The 16,594-nt window shown below is 35.3% G+C and overlaps 1 protein-coding gene across 8 annotated transcripts in view; it reads right to left on the reverse strand.

Annotated features, from left to right (window-relative positions):
• The window catches only part of DLG2 (discs, large homolog 2 (Drosophila)), a 1,159,995-nt gene that overhangs the window by 472,056 nt on the left and 671,345 nt on the right, over positions 1-16,594 (reverse strand). For all 8 annotated transcript variants that reach the window (XM_012725352.1, XM_012725350.1, XM_012725354.1 and 5 more), the window contains one exon: positions 2,455-2,591. In XM_012725352.1, coding sequence (XP_012580806.1) covers positions 2,455-2,591 — 137 coding nt within the window. The remainder of the gene's footprint in view (positions 1-2,454; positions 2,592-16,594) is intronic.

Genomic DNA, 16,594 nt, shown 5'->3' on the forward strand with positions numbered 1-16,594 from the left:
TATATATATCAAAGTTATGAAAGTGTGATCTCTAAGAGTCAAAAAAATAAAGACTGATTTTATTGCAGCTCAGATTCTGGGAAAGTTTTTAAATTGAGTTGCTCCATCTCAAAAGTTCAAAGAAATTAATGGATGTTCATTTTAGAAAATCAGTTTACTTATAATGAGTAATGTATGGGAGAAACTCTCTCAAGAAGTGAAGAAAGGACTGGTGCAAATTGCTTTAGAAAGAACAGTTATTTCATAAAAAATATAGACTGTGGTAGAGCTGGTAAATCACAGATCTAAATCATTTGTACTTCCCTTGGGGGAGGAGAGAAGAAAATTAAAAAAAAAAAAAAGAATGTAAGGTAGTGAAGGGAAGAGGAGGTGGAAGAGAATGACAAGCGAGAACATTAATAAATATTTTGGGGTTGAAGCAAAATAATTGGTCTTTTGGGATGGCTTCAGTGATTTACTTTTCTTTATTCTGTCAGGTCATTTTTCTTTCACAATATTATAAAGTGAATCATTTTCTTTCATTTCCAAATTCAGCTTGGCAGTTGCCTTGGAAGTACTAATTATGCCTTCCTTACATAAGAAAGGAAAGACCTATTATTGTTGAAGGTTCATTTTTTTTTTTAAGTATGCTTAAACTCAAAACAGTTAAGGATTATGTCACAGCTATTTTTGAAATCATTACATCTACAAGGAATATCAAGACAATGGTAATGGAAAAATAGCATGGTGCCTGGGAAATTATTTAAACTTTGAGCTTTTTTTTTTTTTTTAAGATTTTGCAAATAATGCTAAAAATTCAAACACAACTTTAAGGAACCAGCACACAATATCTAGCATGATATTACCATGGCAACAATTAAAGACTACCAGAAAAGTTGTCTACAAATGATGAATTTTTACATCACAATGAGTCATAGGTCAAATCAGCCACTACCTAAAACAGTAATTACTTGAAAATGAAACTGTCCTCTTCATTTCTAAATTTAGCACTGTGTAGAAGATTGACATTACAGTTTATCCCTAGATCAACAAACAATAAAGCTAATTTCTAGAGAGAAGTTGTTAGGTCTTATGTCCTAGCACTTTTCTGTTTCAGAAAATGACCATTGGGTTAGTCAAAAAGATGAAATTCGTGGGACTAAATGCAAGCTATCAACAGCTCAGGGAAAGAGGTCCAATTAATACAAAACTTTGGGTTTCCCATCCAAAATTTGCCATTTGCTATAGAAATTACTTCTCTGTTGAGATTGTAGGAGTTCATCCTTCCCAAACACTTCATGGGAAAGTGTCGGAGGTAACAGCTCTTTGCAGCATAGATTACAGGTACTATTTTACAAGAGATGACATATAACTAAATATAATTATTATACTGAGAACTAATCACTATTGTACAGAGAACTGTCTTCTATTAATTCCCAGTATTTAATTATCCTTTAGGTTTGCTATAAAATTGTAAGTGGAGATGAAGCAGATTTATTAAGTACAAAACCCAAAGTTTTACTGCTAAATAACTATCTTAATTTTGTCTCAGTTATTATATAACTTCATGGCTTTGAAAGGGTGGCCCTGTGATGATTCTATCATTGCCCAGACCTCCTGAAGCAGGTGTACCTAAGAAAACTGGTAAAAAATCAGATTTCTTTTTTAAACCGTCGACAAATCAGATAAAATTGTACCTATACTTTTAACATTTCTAATCACACAATCTGCTTTTCCTTCTTTTCTTTTTTTTTTTTTTTTAAGATTTGTTTATGCATACAGAACTGGGGCACAAGCCAGAGGTCTACACTGCTCTTACATAGCAGTAAGAGGATCCACCAGAGACAAAGTGGGGAACAGAACAGGCAGATTGACCAAGTACACTGCTGAGGGCAGCAGTGGCTAGTCAGGGGAGGTCTGCTGTGCCATGTGGGTCATCTCCAGGGCTGGGGATTGAACTCACACTGAAGATGCTGCTGTTAGCTTGCAGGGCTGCGCCTTAACCTGTTCAGCCACCAGGGAGGGCCCCTTCTTTTCTATCTCTGACCCATGTTTGCTTCTATATGTTGAAATTTTATATGGTGAATCCTTCAACCCCATTATGACTGTATTTCTAGATAGGAGCTTTGGAAAATAATGAAAATTAAGTGATTTCAGAGTGGAGCCTCCATTCTACCTCACCACAAGGAGAAAGAGAGAGAGGTGTCTCAGGATAGCATAGAAAAAAGACCAGATCTGGTGACAGCAAGAAAACAGTTGTTTGCAAACCAGAAACAGAGATTTCACCAGGAACTGTAGGGGCTAGAAAATTCATCTCGAACTTCCCAGCTTTCAAAAGTGTGAAAAAATAAATTCCTGTTGTTTATGACAGCCTATGGTATTTAATTGTGGCAGACTGAATCCACTAAGACATTCATACACTGGAAAACAAGAACTTCATAAACATATGCATAGCTTTGCTTGAGTCACACTTACCATTAGTAATCTGTCTCCTACTTGCAACCTTCCATCTTTCTGTGCAGCTCCTCCATCTATAATTTTAGTTACATAAATGCTGTTGTCTCCAGGAATGTGTTGGTTCCCCACACCTCCTGCAATACTGAAGCCTAAACCTATGGAAAAGAACAAAGAAAATGCTTTTCTTCTTGTTTATTTTATTAAACAAAATGCAGTTAGCCACATTTCAATAGTCTAAAAAATTAATCTCAGTTTAATACAGTAATAAATAACAGTAAGGATTCTATTTCAATCAATTTTGTTCTTTAAATATTTGAAGCTTTATTGATTAATGTTAATGAGGCAAAGCTCTCGAGGTAATTTTAAGTGGATATTAGCTTTGTTCAATTTCAAGATTGTACACCTAACTGTTATTTTTCCCTAGTTAATCAGCTTGTAATGGGTGACTGGCCAGAATGAGGGTCAAGCAATAGGACATACAAAGATAGCAGATGAGCCAGGAAAAACAAATCTAGAATTGTGCTTATGTTGAGTCTATAGGCTTATCTTCATTGCTTTTACACTAACACAGAGACCTCCTGACATTTCAGGGGGAAGAGTATAGCTGTTACAAAATCTACCACATTCTAAGCCAAGAATCAAGAAGATACACTGGATACTTAAGTAATAATTTCAGCGATATAAGGAAGGTAAGTTATTAGAAAAAAATTACAGGCCATTTCAAAAGAATGACTCATAGAATCTTTATAGTGGAAGAATAAAATAATGTTTCTCAGAGTATGAATATATTCAGTACAATATTTGCAATAAATATTTTTTGCATTACAATCATAATTAACATGCAAATTATTCAGAAAATTATATACAAATCAAAGGCCTTTATTGCTTAAGCAGAGAATTTCTGGGCCTTAATCTTCTTAAGATTTTTTTTTTTTAAGAAAGCACACACCTAATTAAATGATAAAACAATTTTGAAACACTATACAACAATAATAAAAACACTTAAATACTTTATTTCTCTGTTTTTTTTTTTAAGTTTTATTTATTTGTGCATACAGAACTGGGGTATAGGCTAGAGGCTCAGGGGCAGTGAGAGGATTCACCAGAGACAGAGTGGGGAGCAGAAAAGGCAGATCGAGGAGGTACACTGCTGAGGGGAACAGTGGGCAGGTCAGGAGAGGTCTGCTGGGCCATGTGGATCACATCTGGGGCTGGGGGGGATTGAACTCATGCTGAAGTGGCTTTCGCTTCTTAGTGCTGCACTTTAACCCTCTGTGCCACCAGGGAGGGTCCTAATTCTCTGTTTTATTGAATAAATATTATATAGGGCTATGTACTTTGAAGATGGTACAAATGATTAGTTAATGAAAAAAAATAGTGTCATAACAAACTAAAATTTTATACCTCTGGAATTATATTCAAAGTGGTTTTTTAAATTAGATCTAATGCTTGCAAAAAATGAATGGAAAATTGATTTAAATTTATAAGTTCAATTAAAATAAGTGCTGTTTTTTCTTACTGAAGTGTCTAATTACTACTTATTGACACTTTACTATTCCAGAGACCTCTGAATATATTTGTTTGACTCAGATTTAAATAATCTGTTCATCAATAAAAAGATGGCCAAGAGAAAACAAAAACTCCTCAAACTGTTTTTTATTCTATGAAACTTAAAATGTACACAGCTTATATATTCCATGACTGTTACTTCATATTCACATATAAATACAGGGGTGTTTAAAAATATTTACGAGAATTTCATAGCCATACATAAGATCAATCTATGGCAAGCACAGCAGTACAGAAATCACTCTAAAGTATGGAAAGAAGACATTAAAGATAAACTGGGCATATAGCAGGGTTCAAAATCTAGGAGGGAAGAGCGCAGGGGACTGTGGAGGTCCATTGTGGAGGCGGAAGAACAACGGGGCCTGCACCTGTTGTAGGCAAACACTGTACATCAATGAATAACGATGTAAGAATATAAATTAATTTAAAAAGTAAAAAAATCTGTGGGTTCTGATTGGCAACCATTTATATCAATTGCAGATATTAAGCACTATTTTAGTTACAGAAGCTCTAAGGAAACAAATTATCACCATAACCAAGTTCAAATTCACTACTGATATTATAGCTATAAAATATATATTTGCTAAAAAGGAAATAATTATGGTTTTCTGAGGTAACTAGGTATCTGGCCTTGACCTAGTACATAAAGCAGACAACATTTCCTATCATCATGGAGTTTTTATAGTTTCACCACAGAGAAAGATAATGAACACTTTAAATGCATAATTGACCTACATAGCATATTACAGAGTAATAACTACTGAGGAAACATGAAAAGTAGAGCAGGATAAAAAGTGGAGTATATGGTTAGAGGACAATATTAAATAGAGGTCAGCTTTAGGCTTCTAGAGAAACTGAGATTTGACCAAAGATGTGAAGAAAGTATATTTCAGGTAGTGGATAAAGGTAGAGCAAAGGTCTTAGGTGAAAGTGTGTCAGGTGTGTGCTGGAACTATCAAGACTGCAGGGGTATCCGGAATGGAATGAAGGAGGGGAATATTAGTTCAACAGAAGAGAGAATAGTTCTATAATATAAACAAACTGCATTTGCTTTAACAGTGTGTATGCCATTTCCTCTAAAATGACCATTTGGATTTTGTCTCATTACTCAGTGGTTTTAGCCTACATCTGTCTTCAGAGTAGTCCTCCAAAAATCAGGGCATCAATGTGGGTTTAGAAGATAGCTTCAGTCAAATTTAACCACACTCTCATATAAACTCATTCAATGGTCATCATTTTTTGAAAGTTTCTGGTTAATTCATTCCTTTTCATTTATTTTGGTTACAATCAGTGGCAGCTGATTAAATAATGCATAGTCTATACTTAGGGGATGTTTGCTGAATAAGTGGATATGAGATTAATGGTTGAATAAGTAAGAACACCATTTTTGGAAAAGTGACCAATTTAGAAAATTGATGACTGCTTTTACAAAAGAAATGTTTGTAATAAATAATAACAACAATTAATAATAATAAGATAGCAGACTAATCAATTATAAATTAAAATCATGGGGCCCTCCCTTATGGGGCAACAGGTTAAAGCGCAGCACTATGAAGCTGTCCTCAGATGCTGCAGAACAAGTTCGATCCTCTGCCAGGGAGCTGACACACCTGGTGTGTCTCCCCTGCTGCTCCCCTCAGCAGTGTTTTTCAGCCAATCTGCCTGTTATTCACACTCTGTCTCTGGTGAATCCTCTCCCCCACCCCCACAACTCTGGCCTGTACCCTAGTTCTTGTACACATAAATAAATAAATATTTTTTTTAAAAAGAAACTCAGTGGCCCTCCCTGGTGGCGCAGTGGGTTAAAGCACAGCACTGAGAAGCTAAAGCCATTTCCGCATGAGTTCGATTCCCGCCTGCCTTGGAGGTGACCACATGGCGTGGCAGACCTCTCCTGACCCACCCGCTGCTCCCCTTCCCCTCAGCAGTGTACTTCGTCGATCTGCCTGTTCTGCTCCCCACTCTGTCTCTGGTGAAGCCTCTCACCGTTCCTGAGCCTCTGGCCTGTACCCCAGTTCTGTATGGATAAATAAATCAATCTTTAAAGAAAAAAAGTTAAAAAAAAAAAAAGAAACTCAGTGAAAGATTCGGTAGGTCTCACCCAAATGCTGATCCTAAAACTATCTACTATGGAAATTTGCTATGGAAACTATCTCTAAACATACCTATCTTGAACCAGTAATAAAATAAGTTGATTCAGAAAAATATATAAGTATTCATTCAGAAAAGGAAGTAAAACCGGTAGATATTTCATTACTCTTGCAAAGGAAAATAGCACGTGAAATTTAAACTCCTAATTCCCCAAGCAATTAACAACTGATCTGTTTGTTTCATGATACATTTACTTAATAAAGTTGGGTCCATCTTTCCTTATTTCTTACATAGTCCCAAACTTAATTCCTCACATGAATACAAAACATACAGGCCTAGGGGATGTCTGAATCTTGTTAAAGCCTTTACTTTACCCTCTTTTTTCTGTACAAAATCTTTTCCTCATTGATAAAAAAAGAGCAGGAAGAACAGCTCACAGTTCACCCTTTTCCCTCAGAGCCTCCCCACGCTGAGGAGGAGGTGTCAGTGAGAGGCGGGCTTGAAAGCAGAAGTCTTGGCAGCATAGATTGATACTGTGCTTGAGAAGCTCAGAATAAAAACTCAAATACTTAAAAGAGTTGCTTGATTACAATGTACCCATATATTTTTGTGGGTGTAAAGAACTAAGCCCCATGATGTCTTATAACCATTTAATAACTTGGTTCAACTTCATTTTATATGATTTTATTAAGAATATTTTGGGGGCTTATCCAAATAATTAAATAGTAAGCCAACTTCTCTCAGACTTTATCTAGGATCTATAAGGTAAAGTGCTTACTGTTCTACAGAAAACATTAGTGGTATTTTGTACTTTCTAATAATATGTTTTTACTAAAGGAAACACAAAGTCCACCCTGAATCCTGGCTGGTTCTGTTTTAGAAAATAAGCACCCAGGTAGGCCATTTGATTTCTCTATGTTCATGTATTTTAGCTCAAAAAACAAGCAAAAATAACATTATTTGTGGGTATGGTCTATACAGACAATACCATTTGAGATTTATTCCCTGTTAGAAAGAAATATTTTCAAAAAACAAAAATGTAACTCACTATAATTCAAGATAGCTTTGATATGGTTAATTAAAAAACAAAGTTTTATTTTCTTACTTTGTGGAATTATCCTAGACTCAAAAGACAGATTTTGGAACTGAAAAAAGTGTTTTTGTTTGAAATTTTTTGAGGTTCCATAGGATCATTTTATTTATTCATTTATTTTAGGATTTTGATTCATTTTACTTTATTTTTAAATATATATTTATTACATCAGCTTTCATTTTTGTAAAATGTCTGACCTTTCTGTGAAATTCCCACTACCATTTCTCATTTTTGCTTAAAGAATCTCTTACGTACAGCTCACTCAAATTACCACAGGCAAAATTCCAAACTTTTCCTCTGACTTTGTATCTCATATCATATATTCATACTTGCCATACAGCAAGTTAATACCTACTTTATTGTGAACAGTGTCCTTTCTATAAAAAACTTTTCTTATGTCTCTTTGCTTAAAGAGTAAGCATTATTAGTCTTTCTAACTCTAAATCTTTTCTGCCACTCTAGGTTTTCACTCATTATTCTTTTCTGTAATTTCTAGAATTCTCAGGTTTTTATCAACAGTTCTTCTCTTCTGGTATTGACTATGTTTCTATTCTATCCTGAAAAATGTATTTCTTGAAGTGGTTGTAGATTTCTTACAGTAAGAGTTGAAGTTTTTAAACAATGATCAATATGTCTAATGTATCTGATGATGTCTCATAATCACACACACTTTTCTCAGTCTTATCCATCTTATCCATTTTTAGGGAGGTTGGTTTATGCCCCCCTCAATAAGCTGAAATGCTAAGCCTTGGTTTTTAGACCATAGAAAACTTTCGGAAACAGGGTTTTTGCAGATGTAATCAACTTTATTTTACTTGGAGTATGGCAAAATGGGAGCAGATTGAAGACAATGGACTAGCCTCCTCCAAACATGGGCAACTGATGCAGAAAAAAAAAAAAAAACTCAGGGAAAAATTGACTGCCACTTATACACAAGAGGAACATTGGTCTGACATAAAGGGGTAGGAAAAGCTATAAGAGAGCTTTTTTTTTTAATATTTATTATTTGTGCATATAGAACTGAGGTACAGGCCAGAGGTACAGGGGCGGTGAGAGAATTCGCCAGAGACACAGTCAGCAGAACAGGCCGACTGATGAAGTACACTGCTGAGGGGAGCAGCAGGTAGGTCAGGAGAGGTCTGCCACACATGTGGGTCACCTCCGGGTCTGGGGACTGAACTCATGCTGAAGTGGCTTTAGCTTATTAGTGCTGTGCTTTAACCCAGTGCACCACCAAGGGAGGGCCCAAGTGAACTGTTCTGAGTGATAATTAGGGAATGTAACACATGAGAGGGAGGAGTTGCTTTAGCACAGAGCCCTCTACATGTATTCACAACAGCAGCCATGATCACTGAGGTGCCTATAACCTGGGACTGCACTGGTTAAGAGGGTGCACAGCAGGTACCCATATGGAGAGTGCATTGCTGAAGAGTTGCAGAAGAGGGAACAGAGAGTACTGTTGGCTAGACTGTAAGATCATAACACAGAACAGCCGTGGCCTGAATTAATTCAGAATACCTCAAGTAGTCAAGAGACTACTCCTGATGTCTAGGTTGAGCTATCCAAATACCTGGCACTCTGTACCCCGCGGTGAGATATCTAAAATGCCAGTTACTGCCCACAAAGAAATGCTTTACAATGGGAAGTTCAAATTCCTTAGCCTACTAGAGATGCAATGCTGATGCTTATGGTCCTGGTCCTCTTTTATGCTTGTTACTCATCTCTGATAACTGTCCCATGCTGTTCCTACAGGTGCAGAAACAACAGTTGAAAATTTATCCTTACTAAAACCCATATAAAATGAAAAAAGAGAACACACAACACAGGCCACTTATCAGAAACATAAGCCCTCAAAGGAGCCCTAAGTAGTAGAGTTGCTGAGCATGACAAAAGGGAATTCAGGACAACAACCCTGGTGATGCAGGTAGAACTTTAAAAAAAATAACAGAAAATATAAAACAACCACAGAATAAAGATAATGAAAATACAAGGCAGCTACACAGGAGATAATGGAGTTAATAAACACTATAGCTGACTTAAAAAGTATAACTGAGGGCCTCAAAAACGGACAAACAGTGGTAATAAAGAAAATAAATGAACTTGAAAACACAATACTGGAGAATGTGAAAATAAAAAGGAGAAAAAATCATTAAAAAAAATGAAAACAGGATAAGAGCTCCCTGGGGCAAATTAAAGAGAAGTTAAATCTAAATTAAGGGGATATATTATGGGGATATTTATATGTTAAAGAGAATAGCACAGAAAACCTATTTTTAAAAAAACCCTATCACTCTGGGAAATGACCTAGAAGTTGTGATCCAAGCGGCCCAAAGAATTCTAAACAAAATACTATAAAACAGATATATACTAAGATATGTAACAAAGATGTTGAGAGTCAATGACAAGGATAGAATATTAAAAGTATTCTGAGAAAACAAGGTAACGTATACGAGAACACCAATCAGACTCACAGACTTTTCAGCAAAAACACAGACAGATTGGAAGATGTTTAAAAAAAAAAATACTTAAAGACAAAGTCTGTCAGTCCAGAGTCCTTTGCCCAGTGAGATTAGCACTCATGACAGAAGGAAGAGTAAGGAACTTCACTAAAAAGCAAAACCTAAAATAATTAACACCACCAAGCCACACGTGGAAGAAATCCTAGAAGGGGTTACTATCAAATGATGACAATGGGTATTGAGGCAACAGGCAAATTACTCAACATGGAGGAGGAAAGAAATAATGTGGTCCACTAGACCCAGCCAGAGACTAGACAGTCCAATGGGTCACACAAATAGAACATCACATACTAACCTCAGCAGAAACCTCAAACCAAAAATAGTAGGTGTAGTATATAAGACTATGGAAATGGAACTTAAACAAAGCATAATAGAAAGTCCTCAAAAAAAAAAAAAAGATAAGATAAACCAAAAACAAAAGTATAACAAAGTGGCAATAAGCCTAATATCTCAATTATGACCTTGAACACAGATGGCATGAATAACCAGTCAAAGGACCTGATTACAATACAAAGCACAACTGTCTGCTATTTGAAAGAAACTCACCACCAAACCAAGCACAGGCTAAGAGTTAAAGGTCAGAAGACAGTTATACTAGCAAATGACAACCAAAGAAAATCGGCAAAATTAAACATATGTGGTAAAACACTTTCAATTAAGAAAAGTAATGAGATAAAGAAATACAGCATATTATGATTAATGATCTATTACAACAAGAAGAAAGGACATTTATAAATATATATTCCCCAAATGATGAAGCACCATTTTACATTAGGCAATTACAAACAAAATTTAAGGGTGATATTGATAATAAAAAATAAGGGTGGGGGCGCTTCATATCCTAGCTACAATAATGTAATGGTCAGATCAACCAAAGCATAAATAAGGAAACAGCAGCTTTAAATGTGGAGTTAAAACAGATGGATCAAATAGTCATCTATAGAGCACTTCACCTCAAAATTGCTGCATACACACTTTTTTCAGGTGCATGTGGATAATTTATTTTTTGTCCCTCTGATCTCTTTACTTTTAAGATGTATTTACTTATTTATTTATAAGATTTATTTATTTATGCATACAAGAACTAGGATACAGGTCATAGGTACAGGATGTGAGAGAATTCACCAGAGACAGAGTGGGGAGCAGAATAGGTGGATAAACTGAAATACACTGCTGAGAGGAGCAGCGGGCATGTCAGGAGAGGTCTGCCACACCATGTGAGTCAGCTCCCTGGCTGGGGATTGAACTTGTGCTGCAGTGGCTACATAAGGCTGTGCTTATTTATTTATTTTTGAATGAAGTGTGTTTTTCTGGAATACTTATTGGTTGTTTGCCACTACAGGATTTCTCCCCTCAGGTTGATCACTGTAGCCCTCCACTAGAGACCTTTGTAGTCCCCAAACCATATTTTTCTCCCATCCTCTCTTCCTTCCCTCCTGGATGCTTCAAATCTATGGTCAGATTTCCAGGCTTATATTTGTATGACCCTTTGGAAAAGAGGGTTCCATCCCTTGGTTTGTAAGTAAAGTTTCATGGATATACACAGTCATTTGGTTTAAAAAAATGTGGAGACTGTAATGAATCAGGGTGATTAGTACTCTTGTAGAAGAGGAAATTTGGGCACATAAATACCGAGACACACAGGAAGAATGCATGTGACCACAGAGTCAAAGATCTGAGCAATGCCCTGGAAGTCAAGGAATGCCAGGGACTGCCAGCAAGTGCCAACACAGAGTACAAACTCTCTCAGAGCTCTCTAAAAGGAATCAATCTTGCTAATATCTTGATCTCAGATGTTTCAGATATTAGGGTCCAGAACTGCAAGAGCACAAATTTGTGTTGTGTAAATCAAACAGTTTGTTGTTGTGACAGCTGTTCCAGAAAACTAATATAGCATCTAATCCTTATAGTTTGAGTAGCTGTACACAGATACACATATATAGCTATAATATGCATGGATATATCTGTATCTATATCTATCTATATCTTTATATCTATATCATCTACATCTATCTTTCTAATGGAAATGGTATTGACACATTTATATATACATGTATATACACATGTGTATGCATACATATATGGGCACACATAAACATAGTAATGTCATAGTCTATTATAGTGAATGAGTGAGATGGCTACAAACCAGTTCTACAAGTCAAAGCCCCCATTAGTAATCCAAAACAGGCCTAAAATTTTCTGACAGAACTTTGCTCTTTGTGCATTACATAAAAGACTACTGATTACATTTACATTCCTACCTTCATAACATCGTACTTCCCTGTTTCTTCTACTTTTTTTATTACTTGTCTTTCCTTTGTTGATTTGTCTTCATTGCATTACTCTAATACAGTGCCTCTCATAATGTGTTTCTCACACCAGTAGCATTAATACCTCATGGGAACTTGTTAGAAATGAAGGCTTTCACACCCTCACCAGATATCCTGAATCAGAAACTCTGGGGATGCATGCTACATTTGATGACCACTCTCTGAAGTAATAGTTAATCCCCAAGGCACACTCTAATACTCTCTTTCTTGTGGAGAATCCAATTTTAGTTTCAATTACCAGTGTTCTGTTGATAAGAACACCAAAATCGTGTATGTTCAACACTTCTTGAACTTGATTTGTAACCTTAAGCTTACAAGCTTGAAAGAATACATGCAAAAACTCCTTCCAAAACTGATTGTTTTTCGTTTGTCTTCCTGTATCTTTTGTCTTATTATATTAATATAACAGATTAAATTGGAAAGATTTCTTAACATTTATTTATTCATTTATGCATAGAAGAACTAGGGTGTAGGCCAGAGGTGCAGGGCAGAGAGAAGATTCACCAGAGACAGAGTGGGGTGCAGAACAGGTGGATTTACTGAAGTGCACTGCTGAGGGGAGCAGTGGGCAAGGCAGAAGAGGGCTGCTATGCTATATATATTATAGCTCCCTGGCCAGGGATCGAACTCAGGCTATGGTGATGACAGCACCGAGATTTAACACCCTATACCACCAGAGAAGGCCCTAAGTTCTCTGGTAGAACTAATTACCTGTAGCAGCCTTTTCACTTTTACTTCATTAAATGAGTTAACTCATTCAATATTGCTTTCTGAAGATTAATGTACCAAATACTGACCATGATATTGTGGGTATGTCAGTGAATTAGAGAGCTGTATTTCTAGTCTTCATACAGCTCATGTTCTAGTGAGAGAAGGACAAATAAAGAGGTCATGAAAAGCCAGTGTGACACATGTTGGTAGGGGGTACAAAGGCTACAGTAACACACAAGTGGGCCACCTATCTAGGACTGAAGAGGATGCCAGAGAAGACTAACTGTAGATCATGACACCCAATTCACTAACTGTAGATCATGACACCCAATTCAAGACCTAGATGTAAGTGAGTCAAGAAAAAAAAAAATGGAGAGGGGAAAGAATACCATTGCTAAGGGAAAAAAAATCATTTAAAAAATTTCTTTAAAGACCTAGTATTACAAGAAAACATGGCTAATTTGAGAAGCTAAGAACATTTATATGAAAGCAGAAAGTAATCTTAGGCAGAGTCCAAGCTCCATAAGGAGAAAGTATCTCTTGTACTCACCAGTGTATTCTTAGCCTATAGCCCTGACACAATGCTTAACATATAATTTGGAATAAATTAATGAATAGACACAGAAGGACACTTTCTCCACTGAATTAGGAGAGAAAGAGAAAAAGATGATAAAGGTTACGCTAAGGGCACTAAAGGAGCTCTCATCTTCAATTTACTCTAAGAAAAAAAAAAGTACAGTCATTGACCAAGAATGAGGGAAGTGTTAAGGTCAGAGACCTTAAGAAATTTTAGAAGTGTGGGCATTTCTTAGCTGATAGATGTATCACCCCAATCTCTGCCTTCCATGCATATGAAATTCCCCTCTGTGCATGTGGCTTACTTTATATTGTACTTTTCTCTTTTTATAGGCATACTGCAGTAGGACCTACCACAGTGGATTAATCATCTAAAATCCTAATTCTAATAAGGTTGCACTCACAGGTACTGAGAATTAAAATACTTCGTAATATTTGGGGAGACACAAACTAACTCAGAACACTGGCACTGGGAATACAAATAGTAATAGGACACTTTTTCTTTTCAATGAATTCAGAGACCAGAGTGGAACATACAACAAATAAAATGTCTAAATCAAAGCTATGCAGAGAGAGAAGAAAAGGTCACGGAGAAGTTATTGCAGATAGTGACAACTGAGCTGAGCTCTGCTGAGTGGAGAGAAGAAAGCAAGGACTCTTAACAGAAGGAGAGTTTGTAGAAAGTAAAGTACATTTGAATAGGTTTAGGGAAAGATACAAAGATGTAAAAGTGGAGAAACTGAGGTTCAAGAAGTTCTGTAGACTCTGCATCAGGAAGACTGAAGCATATTTGTGGCAATGGGAAACCTTGACTTCAGAATTTTAAGCAGGGGTTGATATGATCAAGTTTAGTTTCTCCAATTTTCCTCAATAAAGTCTGTGCTCTTTAAAAGCCATTAAATAATATTGTCTACTTGTAAGGATGTTCTCTCTTTTATGATAAGAGATATATTTTTTCCTACCCACATTTTGTCTTTTTTTTTTTCTTTATTGTATTCAGTTACTACTCATTAAAACACTTTGTGGGAACTTTAAGTTCTCAAATCTAAGTTTGTAATTTAGTTTATAAGTGTTTTCTTGTCTCTGCTGTTTGTTGCATCTTATTCAACTAAACTTTAAAAAAATAAAATAACATTAAGAAGCATTGTAATTTGCTAAGAATCTGAAGAGATGGCCCTAAATTCACAAATTTATATATACACTTATCATTCACCAAAGATTTTAAATGGGTATTTCAGCAGATACCTGGTTTAACAACTTCATTTGATCAAATTTATGGGGCATTTTGTAAAAGAGATCATTGGAAAATATAAACTTAGTTTGGGTCCAAGAAAAGGGTGACAGTTATAAAATTAAACTGATTATATATAAATATCTTTTTTTCTGAAGATAATTTGGTCTCATGAAGCAACGAAGACCATACAATGGTTCAGGTTTATAAAGTGATTAACTGATGTTTCCAGTATTAATTGTATGATTCCCAAAATATTAAAGAAACCATTTGAAATAATTGGATAACAGAGTTGCCCTTATTATATTATGTATCAGTGCTAATATCTTCCAATTGAACTAAGGTACCTGTTCTTTGCCCCTGCCTAAAGAACTCTTTTATTAAGTTGTAAAAAATCTTTTCAATAATCAATTTGGTACTGTTTATTCAGTTGCGCAAAGCATATAGTATGTTCCTTTGCCTATAAACTTCTCATTTTACCTAACTAGGTTTAATTTTTCCACAATAATCTTGTTATATATTTGAACCTCTTTAAGTATTGTTTAGAAGACATGAGAAATTTTATATAAACAAACTTTGGACATATAAGGTGGATATGGTGATCTATATGCCATGACTATTGAACACTATAGGAAAAAATTTACTGGTACAAATGATGCTCCTTCCTATTTAAATGCTGTGTGATTTTACAACAAGATGTTTCTCTTCTCTCAATGTTAGCTTTACCAGAATAGGAGTCACAGATAATATCACAGTGAGAACACATATGAAAAGCATAAGAAATAACCCCACAGTGTAATTACTAGTATTCAAAAAATAACTATCCCTTCTACTTTCCCTCACAAGATTGTAATTTAAGTCAGACGTGATAGCAATTTCTTATAAGCTATAAACCACACCCATCTACATCTTTATTTTTATTAATGTAAAAATCATATTAAATACTATAATGTGTGTATATGTATGTGTATTTTCTTACCATACCTCTCAATTTACTTTATACTTTGTTTAAAAGTGATTTCAATTTGTTAAATGTCTCTCTCAAGGTTCATACTACATAATATGGGATTTAACTAGATATGTCTACACATTTGGAGCTGTGCTAGCAATGGCCTCAAATTCCAAATGAACAGAAACTAAAAATGTATCTTAAAGGTTGACATAACTAGCTCATGTATTTTGGAGACACAGGTTCAGAAATTTGGGGATGTGGATGTGCATATCAGACAGTTATGGGCTGGTGGAGATTTAAAGAGGTTTTGGTTTAACTACTAATTTCTCTACATATTCATAACTCTCCAAAGTATCATCAGTTTTGTATGTGTATACTAGAGAAGACAGAGAAACAGATACACAGTAACACTTATGATACAATCCTTGATGTTACAAGATCTTTAAGTACAAGTAGTGCAAGAGAGAAAAAATGGGAAAAAATGTTTTGATAATTGAAGTCAGGTGAATTCCTACCGAACAATAAAAAATAAACTCATGCTAGCTTTGTCTTCCAGCTGAAGTTTCACACTGGGTATGAGAAAACCAAGGAGGACTATAACTCTAAAAAGAACAGGGATCCATTCAAATAAGTGGTCTTAAACAATCAATTACTTACTTAGATAGATCACTCATTTTTGTTTGTATAGTCATCTCTAGTGAACTTGTCTTAATTAAAAGACAAAAGAGTTATTTTGCCTGCAATAGGAATTTAGCAGATTCCATCCAAATTGCCTTTTCTCCTTGATGCTCTATGCCTCAAAAAGATTATACTAAGTAAATACATATTTGCTAAATGAATAGACAAAAAGAATAGGACTATTAGTATTAATTTCCTATTGAGTAAGTTGTCCAATTTCCTATCTTTCTGTAATGTTATTCCCTTATGCTTCTATAGTTCTTAAATCTTACATTAATAAGATATGCACATTTTCCTATTGACCCTTATATCTAAAATATAAGTTATATGCGATATAACCTATTCATTAATACTGTAAGAAATATGACTATTTGCATCATGGTGATCATTCAGTTTGTTTTGACCTCT

This window comes from Condylura cristata, unplaced genomic scaffold (genome assembly GCF_000260355.1).
Source record: "Condylura cristata isolate star-nosed mole 26May11 unplaced genomic scaffold, ConCri1.0 scaffold00015, whole genome shotgun sequence".
Taxonomy (NCBI): domain Eukaryota; kingdom Metazoa; phylum Chordata; class Mammalia; order Eulipotyphla; family Talpidae; genus Condylura; species Condylura cristata.